General features: G+C 46.3%; 1 protein-coding gene across 1 annotated transcript; it reads right to left on the bottom strand.

Annotated features, from left to right (window-relative positions):
• Nucleotides 1–2837: 2837 nt before the first annotated feature.
• On the bottom strand, nt 2838–6982 carry LOC103641087 (Protein SUPPRESSOR OF MAX2 1). Its single transcript, XM_008664471.3, has 3 exons — nt 5476–6982; nt 4818–5094; nt 2838–4732 (listed from the first exon to the last, which is right to left on the bottom strand). The coding sequence occupies exons 1-3, from the start codon at nt 6687–6689 to the stop codon at nt 3152–3154; spliced, it is 3072 nt and encodes a 1023-aa protein (XP_008662693.1). The 5' UTR covers nt 6690–6982; the 3' UTR covers nt 2838–3151.
• Between the last annotated feature and the right edge of the window lie 10817 nt (nt 6983–17799).

Genomic DNA, 17799 nt, shown 5'->3' with positions numbered 1-17799 from the left:
CCATGTGGAGATAACTCATATTTAAGTTGATCTTACTCCACTGGAATATTAAGGTGGTACTAAAGTTCTCACCATATCATGTATGTATGAGTAGACCTTTAAGATTTACGGGAATTCTTACTTAGGCCAAACCTAAAATCTTTACCAGGTCCGTCCCTGCTTTGTAGTGTACTGCACTCCTATTCTTGTACTATCTATGAGTATATATCAAGCTGTGTCCTTGGGAATTTTTTTTTGAAACGCAGAATATGTTTCACTCCATCCTCCAGTTTCTATCTACAGCTGAATTGTTGAAACAAAAAGGAAAACTGGCATTCAAAGCCAAGCTGTTGCTTCATGATGATCACTTCCGCTCCACATGGGACAAGAGGGCCGTAAAAGGTGAAGAAGTCACGAACAAGTGACGAATCAATCATGAATAAAATAATAATAATAAGAGAAGGTGACGCATGAAGCCATTAGCAACTAAAAAGGCTGGGCAAAAGGCATGCCCACCCAGTCACACACACGGCTTGCTCGGTCGCTGACCTTTCCCCCACCACCATGGACGGTGACAGACTAAAACGTATCACCTACGACCCCCTCGAGCAGCAGCGGCGACCGTCCAATCATTCAGTGACACGTGGATCCCCAAAAGTCAAGTTTATCTGGGGCCCTATAAGAGAAAGTTTAATAATATAGTCTACAACAAGTTTAGTCTTAATATGTCACATTATCGATTACCAATTAAGTTATAAATATACGAATCGAACGGCACCGTAGTGTTCACGTGAGTTTTTCTCCTCCCATTTTCTTTCTCTTCTGCTCTCTAGAGCCAATAAAACTTTTGCTGAAGCTCTACTAAAGAGCCGTGGCAAGGATGTTCATCCAACCCAGCTGGCCAACAACGCCTCTCCCATCCCATGTCAATATAGGACAAAAAAAAAAACGGTGCAAGGCCGTCGTATCTTTTCGTCACATGGAAAAGCAGCTTTAAACAATCGGCATGCCTTTTCGCAAAGCTCCAGCATGATCAATATATATAAAACAAACCGAGGCCGAGTGTGTGTGTGAGGGAGAGAGGGAGGGCGGCAAAGTACAACAGATCAAAGTTAATGATAGACCCAACTTGGTGGACAAAAACAAAATTGGCCGTGGCTACACGTACCGGCGACAAGGGTACGGTGGGTCGCCGACAGACGGGCCCAGCATCTAGCATCTGCTGAGAGTGAGATGGGGACGGGTGGCAGGCTAATCTGCTTTGGTTCAGCTTCATGGGGTACAGTTTTCTCAGGGTCACTCACGCAGACCAGCCTCTTAATCAGCACTTAATTATAAGCTTTTATTGTTAATAAAATAATAATATGAACAAGGCATGGAATGTTTCCAAGTTTGATTCGAGTTGGTGATCTGCCACATCAGCGTGGGCCACAGTTAGGCCAAAAAAGTGGCCATTTGGTTTTGGACCAGGAGGTGGTTTTTTCTTCTTCTTCCCCAGGGAGAAAACAACAAGATGCCTCAGTTCCAAATAAGTGCGGTGTTTGTGGACCAAGCCATGCCCGCGCATTGAATCGCTAGCTAGGTCTGGGTAATTAGTCCAGGTCGCTGGGCATCACTTTAATTGGTCACGTGACATGACACGCCAATATTTAAAACAAAAGCTCTGAAAACATCTTTAAGGGTCTTTCTAAATCATTGTTTTCTCTGGTATCCTCACTCTCGTCTTCAGCTACCTAGCCAGAAATTAAGGGGTGTTTTAGATGTGGGTGTTTTAGATGGCTTTGGGTTACAGCTCCAGTGTGTAGCTGTAGTTTATAATATCAATTTAAATAGTTTTTTTAAAAATATTTTTTAATCTAAATAATGAATAAAATGACTTATCTAAATATTTTCTAAAGCTTTACGGCTTCAGCTCCATGATTTTCTAGATCACCTAATGACCTGCTCCACCAACTCCATCAAATTTTTTGGAGTTGGAGTTGTCCCAAACATGACCTTAGCTCTGTTTAGAAGCATGCAATTTTTAATAAACTGGTTTATAAAAATTGACGTTGTTCTAAACATACCAGTTTATAACTCATTTTATATAAATTAGATTATCAGTTTCTTAAAAACGAAAAAGCTGGCATGTCCTAACTAAAAGATAAAAACTGGTTTTTAAAAATTAGGTTGCTTCTAAGCAGGGCCTTAGAGATCCAGTTATAGAGGTTGTTGGAGGATATTTTTTCTTTAAAATCTATAATCCTATAAATTAGGGATAGCATAAAGAGTTTTCTAGAGTTGCTCTGGTTATTTTATTTTTGGAAAATAGTAAACTCAAGCGGCAGAGTACGCAGAGAAAGCAACATGTAAAAAGAAAGAGATGGAACCACAGCAGATTGGTGGTACTGAGATATGTTCTCACATGTAAAGGATATAGAGGATGAAATGCTTTCACACGTAAAGTAGTGAGAAACCGGGAACACCTTTAAAAACATTTTTTTTGGAAATATCGGAAATTAGGTTTCAACGTGGGCCGCAGCATGTCTGGGATCCATCGCTCAGCTCAAGCTTGAAAACGATACGCGAAAATGGGAACCGGGCGAAACGCGATAGCAATAAACAGAAGTCGGCAAAAATATGGAGACCACACGTGCTTCTTCATTTAACCTATTTGGACCTTACCACTCTGCAGCAAAAAGACAACTGTGGAATGTGTCCCATTTTCCAACAGTAGCCCTTCGACGGACCACAGAAATGCCAAGCCATACAGGAAGCTGAGGAGGCTGTATATTAATACATTCACATAAAAAGAATCAAACACCTCCCGAGAGCCCCCAAAAGAAAAATCATGTATTCACATGTCAAATCTTTGCCACTTGATGCAAGCTCAATACTTTATGCATCACAACTGGTCTGATAGGAGTCGACTTTGATTGAGGGCGCTACATCATTATTTACTTCCTCCACACCCCCTTGCAACATTAGCGAGTGCAAAAGAGAAACCTTTTTTTAGTTTCAAGGACCATAGCTACATATATTATCAAAACTATACATCGATTTTTTTTTGTTATAAAATCTATAACCTCCATGCCTATGTGCTTCATATAGTAACCTCCCCCCAGATTCTCCCCCAATATTTACATAACTACCATACAAAAGAATGTACTCCCCCCCACTCCCAATTCCTTCTCTACATGCCATCAATGGCGATCGGCACCGTTGCTGGTAGTCCTTCTCGCGCCCACCCCAACCTTGGCAATGCCTTGTCTGTGACTGCTGCAATACGGACAACAGCACGGCCACTGTAGTGTTTCACGTTGCACCACAACCGTTCGATGCTCGGCATGAGCACTTTCTCGGCCCAGTCTTCAAGCTTCTCGTCAGTGAGCCAGATGCTGCCAGCCATCCGATCAACAGCGTCTTCATCGATTCTGAATGAGTTACAGCTACCGATGACTGAGTCGAATTTCGCTGATATGCAATCTGTGACAGTCTTCCTAAACGGTGCGAAGTCAACTGGCCGAAACACAATGGCATCATCAACGAGATTCAACAGATCATAGTCAGGGGCTGGTGTTGAACACTTGACTGCAAGGTGCCCTTTTTCATGCTCTTGTTCCACAGAGAGATCACTGGAATTCCGTGAGCCGTCGGTGTCATCCAATGCCCCAACTGCTAAATTGAGGTCAAGTGATAGACCTTGCCCACCGGACAGTTCTTTGGCTACCTTTGCTGGACGAGCATCATCACATAGCCAATCCGCTCGGTGCTTAACCTGCTTGTCCTCAATAGAAAGCTCTAGCTGCCAATTAGAGCTTGCTACCTCCAACATCCTTCCTTCATCTTGGAGCAATGTTTCAAACTTTGGTCTCCTGAGTTCCTCAGGTAGCCAATTTGTGGTGAGAACAAAGATGACATTGCCAAGGCTGACCTCACGGCCCCGAGAGTCTACCAGGCGACCAGTCTCCATTGCCCGCTTGATCTTTCCCCGCACAACAGCGTCCACTTGATCAATGCCCTCAAGAATGATAACTGAACATGGATTTTGCCGAACTGCCTCAGTGACCCGGTCAAGTGAGGTTTTCCCCCAAAAACCCGGATTGAGTCCATTACCATCCTTGCTCAAACGAGAGTCACCACCAAAGTTTACAACCACTGGTTGAGCATTTACCATCAGCTCAGACAATGCATTCACCATCTTCCTCTTGCCTGCCTGGTCAGGACCAACAAACAGGAGCCATATGTCGCCCCTTGTCCCAATGTTACGTCTCTTCCCACTGCCAGTTCTGCATTGTATTACAACAGCAGCAATTGCTGAGGCAGCATCTGATTGCCAGCTGACCTTCTGTGTGAGCACCTTGAGGAGCCTTTTGAAAGACTCGATATCAGAGATTCCAGCTATCTTAGCCTTTTGCATAGAAGTAAGCCCTTCTGTGTAATTTTCCTTCTGGTCATTCTCTACAGTAGCACCAGGATCCATGGGACCTAGCGCAAGGTCAGTCTTCACTGGGCTGCCTAGCGGACTCTTACGAAGCTCAGACGTAGGGGTACCCTCAGGCTTCTCCCAATTGGTGTTCATCTGAAGGGTGGGAACACCACCCCTGGAATGTTGTATCTTTGGCTCAACTGGCGGGCGTGGAACTAAGGCAGCCAATCCCAAGGAGAGAGCTGGCGCCCCAGCACGGTTACCGTGGGTACGGGCGCAAGTTTCACGCCATTTCTTCTCAAGCTCTTCGGCAGCCTCCTTCCGTTTCAACTCTTGCTCCTTGGTCTGTGAAAACACAAATGACTATATCAATCACCTTCCTATTAGAACCAACGCTGATTTTATGAGCCAACACAGAAAAAACACAAACCTGTGGTTGATCACTGCTGGGCTGCATCCAGTGTGGCAAACCAGGCTTAGCAGCCTCAGCGCGTGATGCTGGGTTTTCCTTCTGCTCAGCTGCAAGCTTGGCAAGCTCACGGTCATAGCTACCCTTGCAAAGCAGGCACATGACCGGCTTAGCCATCAGAGGATTGTCACTCCCTGCCCCTGGCGGCCATCGGAGTGCTGTTGGTGTCACCGGCATAGGCCGGAGAGTATGCGATAACATCCCCACTGAGTTGCCCAGAATTCCAGTGCTCCCAGGCCTATAATTTCAATAAATTAATTAGATCACCTGTTTTGGATCACAGTGTACAAAATTAGAAAACTATTACTCTTCCGACTCTAAATTATAAGCCGTTTTTGACTTTTTTTAAGATAAGTAGCTTATAATTTGGAAATAAAGGAGGAAGTACATTATTAAAAAAGGCACCAAACTTTTTAGAGTAGTACTAGCCTTCATGATGACTTATTCAACTGTAGTAAATTTAGGTTATCGAGTATAAACTAATTTATTATTTATTTACTCATCTGGTCCAAGACAACAGAAAACTGATACAAGTTTGAGTAAAAAAAAAAGAAAAGAACAACAGCAGACATGGTAGATGCAACAAAGAAGGCGGAATAGCGAAGAGAGAAAGACGCACCTGAGAGCTGCGCCGGCGAGCGGCGCGCTGCGGGCGATAGAAACCGCCTGGAGGTCCCACTCGGCCTCCATGGTTGGGTGGTAGACCTTGCATCGGAGGTAGGTGGCGCAAGCGGCTGTACCGACGGCCCAGACCTTGCCGCTTCCGAACTGCCTCAGCAGCCGCGCCATCTCCGACACCACCGCCTTGCCCCCCTCTGACGCTGCTGCCGCCGGCCCGTCCACCAGCCACTTGAGATCTCCAAGATCAAGAACCACGGCACCGTGGTCCACGAGGAGCCTCTGGATCACCGGGCCCAGGTCCCCGATCCTCGCCGCCAAGGCGGCTTTGTCACCGGCGAGCTTGGCGAGGTCGCTCTCGAGCGGCAAGACCTTCGCACCGGCGAGGGAAGGAGAGCCAGCCATCGGGATCCTGCGTACCGCCTCCTTCAGCACCGCGTCTGGCCCGGCGTCGCCCACGAGCACCGGGTTGCGGCGCGCCGGCTTGAGCATGACGTCGAGCACCTTGCGCGCGTCGTCCCCGCCACCGCCTGCGGCGGCTGCGAGGCGAGGGTTCATGTAGGCGTTGGCTGAGCCGAGTCGTGAGAGCGGAGAAGGGGACGGGGCCAAGGTCGTAGTCGCGGCGACGGTCGGGGTGGAGACGGCGGAGGGCGGCGGAGAAGGCGACGCGAGCGACTGCTCGATGGTGGTCTTGACGGCTGAAGAGGAGAAGGAGGCCTCGCGCATGACGCGGCTGACTGACGGGTCATCGAGGATGGAGAGGACGAGCTGCTCGAGCTCGACTTTAACGGCGAGCAGCGGCTGCTGCGCGGCCTCGGGGCATCCCCGGCGCTGCTGCGCCTGCGCGCGTTTGAGCGCCGCGACGAGCGCGTTCGATACCGGCGGCCCCGACGCATGCGACGCCGCCGCCGCCGCCGCCGAGGCCGCGGCCGGCAGCCTGTCGAGGGCGACGGAGAAGCAGAGCTCGAGTGCGCGGCACTGCAGCGGGTGCGCACCGCCGGCGCTACCAGCGGCGCCAGGCCCGGCACCGGCGGCGGCCGCGCGAGCGCACGCCTGGCGCAGCAGACCGGCCGGCGCGGCGAGCAGCGCGGCGGCGACGTGGAGCGGCGTGGTCTGGCCATGCCTCCTCCGCGCAGCCTCGTCGATGGCACGCGCCAGCGCCGCCGCCGCCTCCGGCGTGAGCGTCTGCTGGATGGTGCTGAGATCCGCTCTCATCGCCGCCACCCGCCGCTCATCAATCGATCGCAAGAACCGAAAAGACCCCCTTTTGGCTCGGTGACCAAGAAGTTATTGTTGCCCGGCACCGACCTGGAAGTCGGAAGACGTCGGGGCTTAGGAAAAGGAGAGGCTTGGAGGGGAGCGGAGGTGTGGTGGTATCGACTATCGAGAGAGAAATGGCAGGAAGGGAGGAGTCAGGTGAGGGCAGAAAGAGAAGGCGAGAACTGAAGTAGTAGTAGCAGAGGAGCAGAGGGAAGTAGCAAGCGAATAGAATCTTCGTCTCCTACGACATCTCCCAACGTCGTATTTCATCACTTTCTTGTTTACCCACGCGGTCCAGGGGAAGGAGGTGAACAGATTTTTTCCCCTCGTTTCTTTTTCCTTTTTTATTATTATATAAGTAATTATACATATGTTGTATACTGTATAATTTTATGTTCCCTACTGTAAGGCCTCCTATTTATTTCATCAACGAAATTAAAATTTTCAAAATTATTCACAACGATAAACACAAGACGACCTAACAAATGGAAGGAACACAAGGTTATACGTGGGACATAGTTGCCAGTTACCTTGCAAAAAAGAAAAAGTCTAATTAGATTTTTTTTCATAAACTATTCCACTAAAACTTCTAACTTATAATCCAAAGACTTTTATCATATATATATATATATTTTGCAAAACTCACATAACCAATTCAACTCACACTCATAATAATTTACACTTAGACTTAACGCATCATTAAAACCAATGATTTGGATTGCTAGATAACTCCTCTCTTACTCAAATCCAATAAACAATATTATTTAGATCATCTATCATCTCTTCCCCTCTCTTCCCCTCTATCACAGTGATCTTGCCGCCCCTAACCTCCTCCTCCCCCGCGTCCTCGTCGCCCCCTCACTCGCGCCACCACCGCTATCAACCCCTCCCCTCATGTCGTCGCCACCGCCGTTGATCCCCTTCCCCAGAATCATAGTGTTAGCACAGACTATATGCTAGTATAATTTTAATAGAACTCATAGTAGTACATGTTAGAAGACTTATCTCATGGACTATATAAAAGATGATTCAATACAAGAAAACTCATCTAACTGCACTATAATTCTACTATGATTCATATTATTTTAACTAACTAGAAAACTTGCCTTCTGGACTGTATAAAGGAGGGCATAACTTCATAGATCGACAACCAATACACAACATATTACTACATATTACAATCCAACACAAGAAAACCCACATAATAACTAGACGTCAGGTATTACGCTAGCCAACTATATGAACCCATATAAATCATCGCCTTTGCTTTCACCGTTGAATTAGCTTATGTGAAAGCCCTCCAAACCCTATTTCGGATGACCTTACTTGTCGGTCATCACACACTGACAATCATGTAACACCCAAAATCTTATCTTAGAGACTTGTTAATTTTTCTCCATAATCTTGGTTTAAAAAATATCTTTTAATAAGGATCTTGTTACCTTTGTGTTTACCTATCCCAAAATAAATATACTTGGTAATAAAAGATTAAGCAAAAGAGACTTATATAAACTAAATTAACTCTAGTTGAAGTGTATAGGTATATCCTTAAAAGAATCATGTTAAACTACTTCCTAAAAACACATAGTTTTACATTGGAATTATACTTTCTTTAAAATAGAATAATATGCGTGCATAGCCTATTTGCAGTGTTTGCCTAAATAAAGGAAATGACATAAGTAATAAATATACATTAATGTTTTTGCATTGCATGCTAGTGGTTTTGTTGTATATTTAGTTTGAATGTAAAATTTGAAATCAATCTGAAATTTAGATTTGAAAACAGAATTAAAAACAAAATCAAACAAAAAAAATATAAAAGGGAAGCATTTACCTGTAGGCTCGGCCCAACTACAGACCCACTTCACCAACACCGCTCAGCCCAGCTCCACGCATCACTGACGATTGGGCCCCGCAACCTAGGCTTCTCCACGATCACGCGCACTGGCATGGGCAGTCGCTGATCCGTGGGTCCCACTCCGCCAGCCTCCTGATTTGCGCGCGTGTGCAGCCACTGCCTTGTGGGGCCCCGTGCTCAGGCTCGTCCCTTCCCCTCGCACCGACATGAACAGAAGACCCCGGGGATTCCCGCGTGGATGTCGCGTGGCCATTCCAATCACCCGCCCAAGATCCCCTCGCATCGTTGTATAAAGGAGGACCCCCCGTCATCAGCCATCACGTCGGATTCTGTCGTCGCTGCATCTGTGGGGGGGGGGAGAGAAGATCTGAGCTCTGAAGCTAGTAGAGAGGAAATTACCGTCGGCTCCGTCCCACGTGTGCGCTGTGGTTTAGGATCGGCGATGGGTCGGGTTGGTCCGCCAGGTGACATAGAACCTAGGGGTGCAGATTGGAGGAAACGCAGGCGCTCCGGGCTAGAAGAATTGCTCGCTGGTCTTCTTCCTTCTCCTCTGTGGCGCATCACACCGTGGGCGGGCTCCTTCACAACTTGACAGCCGGTGAGCGACCTTCTATCACATCCGCAGTCCCTTCCTCTATGCCTAGAGCCGTTCGGAGTCTTGAATGGGGCGCGGTTACGCGAGGTCGTCGCGCGCCGGCGTGGTTGCCGCCATCTTGTGTCGTCGGGGGGGGGGGGGGGGGAGACTAATCTTGGTCGTAGGATCCTAACCTACAAACGTGATTAGATCCAGCGCGTACCCATTTGCGCTTTAAATCGTGACCGTAGATTGTTTGATCGACGACCCTCGGCGCGTACTGGTTCGGATGTAGTCCTGGTCGTTGCGGTAGATCGAACGGTTCAGAATCAGCGAACCTGTCGTCCTCGGCCATATACCAAACCTTAGACTGGAGTCCCTAGATTTTTCAAATAAACCCTGGTAGAGATAAATGTCACAAGTATCATTATTACATAGCAGAAGTCTTACAAAAATAAATGATAACAATAAAGCGATCTAAATATTATTCCTCGGTGCCAATAAGCTGACTCGGAGATGCCACCTAGATGAGCTCGTACTCTTCGTTGTAAGGCTCCTCCTAGACCACTTGTTCTTCTCTTGTGGGAGGTTTATATATCACAAGGGTGAGCTCACAAAAGATCATAGCTCAACAAGTTGTGGGGAATACTATGCATGAACTCACCAAAGGTTGTAAGGCTGATCAACAAATAAGGATTAAAACTGAGCATTGCTTTTAATAAGTTGGTGAAGTTTTATTAGCAGTTACTAAATGTAAGTAGATACCAAACCAGAGTAATAATAGATCAAAATTAATAATAAACCACAATGCGATGTAAATGACAAATTGAATTTAATTCCATAAATTAATCATGCGAGACTTCTGAGCTGCTCATGACCGCGAGCACGGGTAGTATACCAGTTTTACACTCTGCAAAGGTTGTACCCTTTACCCACAAGTCGTGTATCCCGTCTAGCCTAGATTTGCAAGGCCCTTAGACACTGCCGAGGTGAATGGCTAGGAGTCCACTACGAGGCCTTTACAAAGTTCCACTAGCTTCAGAAAACCCGTTATAGTTTCTAGGAAGAGCAGTGCAGGAATCCCCGTCTGACCGCCATCGCCGCAAAATTAACCCGAGAACCTCCCTACATGCCTACTCCCCTACTGCCCTTGCCCCTTTCGGGTAAGGTAGTCCTCCACTAGCTTTTCTAGTTAGTCAGCCAAGGGCGTCCCATTCCACCCTTGTGGTGGCATGTGTTTCTCAAGTTAAGCTCGATGTTCCAATTAACATAATAGTCTTATGATGAACAAAAGTAGAACAATAATAAAGAATAATCATGTGTAATAGTTATCTCAACACCCAAAACCATATATAGCAATAGCAAAGACTACCCAAAAGTGCAGGAGTAAACAAGGTGTAAACATAACCAGACTAGGGTGGCCTATTGGGTCCCATCAAATTAAGCCTATGCATGATAAAATGATTACAGAGAACATTATTGGGTAAATAAAAGTGGTCAAGGGCACAACTTGCCTTCAATGAGCTCCTACTCAGCAACTTCTACCAGCTGAACACCTGAAACCTCGGCCACTGGCTCGTCTACTCGCCATAATACAAACAAACATGGTACAAGGGAGAAATTAACATCACACCAACATGAATATAGAATACATAATAATAATTTATGCATCGTAACGAGATCGTAGGAACAAGAATCACTAAATTCGGAGTTACGAATTTTAAGTTATGATTTTCCGAAGTCTTTATGTGTTTGGTACAAAATTTATTAAGTGGTCAATTTTAATATAGGTTTCATGCTAAAATAGATGTACTAAGTAGTAAACAATGTTAATACAAAATTATAGAAATTGGAATGGGTCAAAAAGGAGCTAAAGTGAATTTTCTAGGAATTAAATAAGTTTCTGCAATTGTTTTTACAATAAAAATCATTTTCGAAATGAATTTCTCTGATTTTCTATTTCCCTAGACCGCACACAATATTAAAAGAAAGCACAAGGGCTACTACGCAAAAGTCCCCAGACTCAGAACACCATGCGCTGGACTGCGGGTTGATTTTCCCCTTCCTCGAGGACTCATGTGTTAAAAGGACTAGCGAAGGGGTATTGGCCAACTTTGGCCGACCGATCTGAATTGGACACCCAGCATTAAATCGCGCGAAGGGGGTAAGCTCGACCTAATCTGCGTCACCCATTATCCGACCAACGAATCAGATTTAAAGTCCCACGATTCAATCTTACGCGTCCGAGAGCCGATCAACGAACCAGATTCCTCTTCTCGAATCGGTACACCTAGGATTTAATCGTAGCCGCTCATACCCCATATAACGGTCCCGAGCTCATCGTCTACCCTTGGATTGGTCACGGCGGCACGAGTTTCCCCGCGCGGCGGAGCTCGCCGATGAATAACGTGCCAGACGCCAGGAAGGCCAAACCCAAGGGCGTCAGGATCTACACGTTGAAGAGAACGGGGCGAATAAAATGGTCAAGGGCTCACCAGAGCACCACCACGACGGGGAGGCGGTCCACGGCGCAAGGCAGAGATGTGGTGACAGCGAGAAATTTCGGGTCCCTGGTCCGACCCCCGGGCTTGATTCTTCGCGCACGCAACCCACGCACGAAGCCGAATGCTCCCGACCCAACTCCGGTTGCTAATCGGTGGCGTAGGCATGAGTCACCTGATGGCGGCGGGGCTTCTTTCCGGGCAGGGCGAGCGGTGGTGGTGTTCTCGGTGGTTAGGTGCGGGCGGATATGCGTGGTCGAGGAGGTACCTCTGCACCATATAGTCATGAGCACGGGAGGTGGGGCCCACTGGAGCCGAGGTTCCCGGCGCGACGGTTGTGGCCGCCGCCATGTGCGCGGCGTGGGAGTAGTGGGGCTGACCAACTAGGCCCACCCCGCAGAGGCTAGTGGAGCACTAGTGGACGCGCGACTGATGAATCGGCCCCGTGGTTAGGGATGGACGCAACCGCGGACGCGCGCAGAAGCTAACGTTGCAGGCCCACCTATAGGCGCCAGCGTAAGGAGCTTGGGCCGCGCGGGGTGAGGATAGGTGGGCCGAGGGGAATCCGAGGCCCAGTTAAGTTCTTCCCCTTTTTATTTTCTCTTTATTTTAAAATCCAAATTTTAATTTAAATAGTGTTCTGAACTTGTACTCAAATTAAAGGTACAAAATAAACATAGTATTATGGAAGGGATTCATTTATTTATATGTTTATTCTCTTTGTTTTGTATAGTATTTTTCCCTCTCTTTCTCCTTTTCTTTGTTATTTCAAATTTCCAGACTTGGGCACTAATTCCTTATTATTAATGTTACTATTATTAAATTCACAAACACACAAACTCTAGCATGATGCGTATGTTGTTTTAGTTATCATTAGTCAATTAATCACTTCAAATGTGGTTGTTCACATGCTTAGTTAAATAGAATCAAAACACATAAGAGAATTACCTTCTTTACTATGGTTTACAAATTTGGGTATTACATATCTACAATCCGAACTTTGGCACATATAAGTGTTGGGGGCCTTCGTCTTCCGAAGGTCCTAAAAAACATGACTAACATGCTTTCCAAGTATAACATATTGTCACAGGAACCTTCGGCTTTGAGATAAAGATGTGCATGACATAAAGGGCGCGATTTGGGAGAAGGATGAATCAATTTCGAAGCTACGTATGAAGAAGCTTCGGCTTAGCGCAAGGACGGTGATGGAGAATGGAACCGACCTAAAGGGGAATATACCACCAAGTCCTCGATTGATTACTTCTCAGTTAGTAGTAAGTGTCAAGGACATGGATGTAATTTTACCCAGGCTGCGTCCTGTGCCTATAAATAGATGAACAGTAACATCGTATTGTTCACGCTGACTTGTATTCATTCACGCGTCACACTTGGATCTTTATCTTCTGTCAAGCTGAAGCTACAAATGTAATTCAATATTGTTAATGTTTATTTATGGTTATTCAATAAGAATATAAATAATCTAATGATTTAAGATGATTATTCATATTCTTTATGTGCAACTCATGCTTCTGCTTTCCATTACACGTTGAGATGATAAAGGTATGCCCTTCATGACCTTCGTCTGAAGATCATTATATCCTAAGGGAGATAATGCTTCGGAGGACGAATGCCTTTAATCGTTAACATTTGTGTTGCCTTGTTCTTAACTCATAGCATTTGAGAACAAGTGACCAACATTAGCGCCCACCTCCGGTGAACTCATTCGACCACCTTCGGCAAGCTGTGACCTTCGTCATGCCGCCAAAGAAATCTTCAGCGCTGGGGGCTGCATTGCAGCCATTGGACGTCAACCAAGAAACACTGCGTGAAGCTAGAAGCCAAAAAAGGAAGGCTACAAGTCCAACTCCTCAAGAGGAGGAGTTGGACCAAGAAATCAGGGACCTCGAAGCCATCCATCAACAGGTCCAAAGGAAGAAGGAGAAGATGCTTCGCCTTTCTGATCTTCAGAAGAAGATCGATGAGGCCACTGAGGAAATGTGTCATCTCACTCAAGACGACCAGGACTGAAGACCTCAACGCAGAGAGCTTCGTCAGGACAATTCCTACGATGATGATGAATGGTATGATGATTTCCATCATGGAAATTTTGCTTTTGATGATGCTTCTCCTCTGCCAGCTGAACTGCAGGCTACCCCATGGCCCCCATCATACAAGCCACCCCAGCTCCCTATGTATGATGGGCACTCAGACCCGAAGCAATTTCTAATGAGCTACGAAGCAACCATATCTTCATATGGGGGCAACACAGCAGTCATGGTGAAATCCTTCGTCTTGGCAGTCAAAAATGTTGCACAAACCTGGTACTCTTCTCTCCGGCCAGGAACAATCACATCATGGCAGAAGCTGAAGGACATGCTGATCAGTAGTTTCCAAGGGTTTCAAACGAAGCCGGTCACTACTCAGGCTTTGTTCCGGTGCACGCAAGACCACGAAGAATACCTCAAGGCGTATGTCCGAAGGTTCTTGCGTCTGAGGGCACAAGCGCCTACAGTGCCCAATGAAATTGTCATTGAGGCCATGATCAAAGGGCTTCGGCCAGGACCTACAGCTCAATATTTTGCCAGGAAGCCCCCAGACCATGGAGAAGCTTCTTCATAAGATGGATGAATACATCCGGGATGATAATGATTTCCGCCAAAGGAGGGAAGAAGCTTACAGGTTTTCCGAAATAACCAGGGGCTTCGAAGAAAGAATCCACCCTAGGCATGTCAGATCAATTCATAACTCCAGCCAAAGTGATGATAGAGGAAGCCATCTTCAAAGGCCACAACACAGCTCTCAATCCTCAGGGCAATAACAAAGTTCTTTCAGGCCACCAACCCCAAGGGGCAGATGCGGCAGGGGCTTCGGAGGAAGGTATGGAGATCAGCCCAGAAGACTTTACTACTTATTTTGTGGTGAAGACAAGGGCCACACTACAAAGAACATGCCAGGTCACCATTCAGAAGCAAAATGAGATTGTCGAAGCAGAGGCACGACAGAATTAACCGAAGCAGGTCTTACATACTGCTTCATGCTACTCTCCCTATGTGTCAGAATACGTAGGTAATCAACCTGCAGCTTCTGTCGCTTCGGCAAGTCATTCACAAGCTTCTTGGGCCCAGCTCCCATTACCACCACCATTGCCACCTACTCACACCCAAAGCCAGCAGCCAGAAGGACACCAGCACGCCCAACAACAGCGCAACTTCAGGGAGGAGTCCGAAGCTCGTACAGTCAACAACATTGTGCTAGAATCGAAGCATATATTCTGAGGAATATCCTACTTTTGATGTACTTTCATCTTTTATGTCATTTTATTTTTTGTACGAGAAACAAGTACCGAAGGATTTAATTTCGATCTCTTGTAATAACTCTGCTTGCATCAATGAGTAAAATATATCTTCCTCACAGACTTTAGAAGCTCCAAAGTCGTTCCTAAGGGAATGCAGAGCCAAAAATTACGATCCGAAGCTGCAAAAAGTCGTTCCTAAGGGAGCGTAGCATAAGTTTTCTGCTCAAAAGTCGTTCCTAAGGGAATGCAGAGCCAAATATCACCGAAATATAAACTGAAGAACCTAAAAAGTCGTTCCTAAGAGAGTGCAGCGTAAGTTTTCTGCTCAAAAGTCGTCCCTCAAGGAATACAGAGCCAAATACCACCGAAATATAAGGTGAAGAAGCTCAAAAGTCGTTCCTAAGGGGATGCAGAGCTTAAATGCCACCGAAATTGAAGGTGAAGAAGCCCAAAAGTCGTTCCTAAGGGGATGCAGAGCTTAAAGACTCAAAAGACGTTCCTAAGGGGATGTAGAGTCTTGTGTATTCCAGTGTGGGCGCGTGTGTGTGCCTTCGGCATCATCATCATATTGCATCATATCATAGCATCATTTTGCACAACATTACATCATACATCATATCACATTAACAGCAAAAGGATTGGACGCGAAGTAAATTTTCGGCAATACTTTGTTAAATGTGTGCTGAGGCACGAAGCAAACTTTGAGAAACGCAATTGTATCAGACTGGCCGTAGAAGGGACATCTCTCTTTACGAAGCATGAAAAGAAGGGAAGGTGTTTTTTCGCCGAAGGCTCAAAAATGATATGTACATAAGTTTCATGCATCGCAAAGAAATATATTACAACAATTTACATATCTCACCAACTGTTCAAAAGCACCAAACGTCACATAGTATTATTACAACAAGGTTAATCTTATTTAAGTATTTTCTCTGCGGCTTCGTTCAATAGCTTGTCGACGACTTCGTCGATAATGGAGTTAGCAATGCCAATTATATCCAGTGCTTCCTTCATGTCCGGATCAGCCAGGAGGTTGTATGGTTCCGGCAACGGTGACAATTCAGTTGTAATAGGTAAACTATTAGTCCGAAGCGACAAAGTAAGTACTGAAGCTAAAATTCAAAAACAATACCTATGCGCCTTTCGCGTTCAGCAGCTTCTTCGGCTCGCCTAGCTTCTTCTCGGGCGTCGTGGGTGTCTTTTTCGTTCTTCTTTATAATTTCGTTGGCCAATTCTCGGCCACCGTTCACCCAGACATCAGAATAAAACTTTCCGCCCACCAAGGTCGCTTCGGCTGAAGGATCTTTGGTATCATCTATGGAGAAGGCGGCTTCGGCCTGGGCTGTAGCTTTGATGTGATCGCATCTAGCCTTCTCCAATATAGCCGCAATTCCCCGAGCGCCGGAGAAAGCACAAATATCCCCTCAATCGCTTAGGATCTCCTCGAAAGCTTCGGCTTCCCCGCTTATCCACTCAATAACGCCCTCGGGGTCGCCTCGGATAAAATTTTCCTCAGAGGAATAAGCACCCACTTTGGAAAAGCTAGTTTTTAATTTATTAACGCATTCCAAGGATTTTTCAAAACATCTTTTCTTGGATTCGCGAAGCTCCTCAATATTTTTCTCTAGTTTGGTCTTCCACCATTCACTAATTTCTTGGCTAGCCTTTGCGACCGCACAATATTCGTTGGCTTCGGCAAGCTTCTTACGAAGATCCTCAATCTCCGCTTTATAGGCTTCGAATTGAACATTAAATTTTGCTTCATCTTCTTTTGCTTTATCCACCAATGAAAGTAGAATTTTGTCTTTCTCCATGGCCTCGTTCCTCAGTCTGATCACCTCTGATGATGATTGCTGAGAGCTATAGTGCAGCTCTCGTCTTCGGCATTCTTTTGTGCCCTTAGGGCATTGCTAAAGATTAAGCCCTGCAAGAAAGAATAAAGGATTAGCATAATAATAAAAGACTTCGATTCCAAATCCATAAGCCTCAAAGTTCACAATTTTTGTACCTTTAGGCTGTTGTATGCGAGGCTGTCTGCGAGGTCAGCATTCGTCATGGCGTAGAGGCCAGCTTCAAGCTTCCGAAAACCCATACTTTTGGCCATCTCCCGGCAGACGGATAACTCTTTGTTGTCCGGGAGGCAGTACAGAAAATCATCTTCGTCTGTACCGTTAAACACTAAGGCCCCCTTCGGATACTTCAGCTCACGGGCATAGTATTTTGCTTCAAAAACTTCTTCTTCGGATAATCTTTTTCCCGAAGCATGTCGAATGATATAATCAAGACCTTTGGACGGTGCTTCAGGAGCAGGGGATTTGGCTTCTTTGGCCACACTTTTTTTCTAGATTTACACCAGTATCTGGAGATTTTTCTACGGCCTTCTGCTCGGTTGCGGCGAGCTTTGTCTCAACGGGCACTGAGGGCCCAGCTTTGGTTTCCGTATGTGCTGTAGCAGCTTCGGCAACCTTCTTCACTGAAGCAGGAGTCAGTGCTCTTATTGTCTCTACAACGGCGTCTAGCACACTTCCCATTCTTCTTCTCTTGGGAGTTGTGGCGGGAGCCTTTGTCATCTTCGGCAGTTCTGCCTCTGCTGGAGGACTCAGAATTTTTGTCAACATCACTGTTTTTTCCAATTCTGGCTCTCTGGCCGCATCATCTTTTGCTTCGGCTGGCCCGACTATAGGCACCTTTGGCTCTACAATTGATCCTTCAATGCTCTGAGCGGCAGGAGCAGCTTGTTCTGCTTCGGCAGCGGAGGAGGTCCCTTCACCAAATTCAGGCACTACAGCCGTTTCAATATATCGTGGCTAGTAGGTCAAAACCTTTATTTTCTTGCC

This window comes from Zea mays, chromosome 10 (genome assembly GCF_902167145.1).
Source record: "Zea mays cultivar B73 chromosome 10, Zm-B73-REFERENCE-NAM-5.0, whole genome shotgun sequence".
NCBI lineage: Eukaryota > Viridiplantae > Streptophyta > Magnoliopsida > Poales > Poaceae > Zea > Zea mays.
This window is presented reverse-complemented; position numbering and strand designations above follow the sequence as displayed.

Excerpts from the sequence above, each read along its gene's own strand:
- LOC103641087 (XM_008664471.3), bottom strand. The coding sequence starts at position 6,689 with ATGAGAGCGGATCTCAGCACCATCCAGCAGACGCTCACGCCGGAGGCG. Across the intron at positions 5,095-5,475 it reads CTCGCCGGCGCAGCTCTCAG|GCCTGGGAGCACTGGAATTC; the intron begins GTGCGTCTTTCT and ends TTGAAATTATAG. Across the intron at positions 4,733-4,817 it reads CCAGCAGTGATCAACCACAG|ACCAAGGAGCAAGAGTTGAA; the intron begins GTTTGTGTTTTT and ends GTGTTTTCACAG.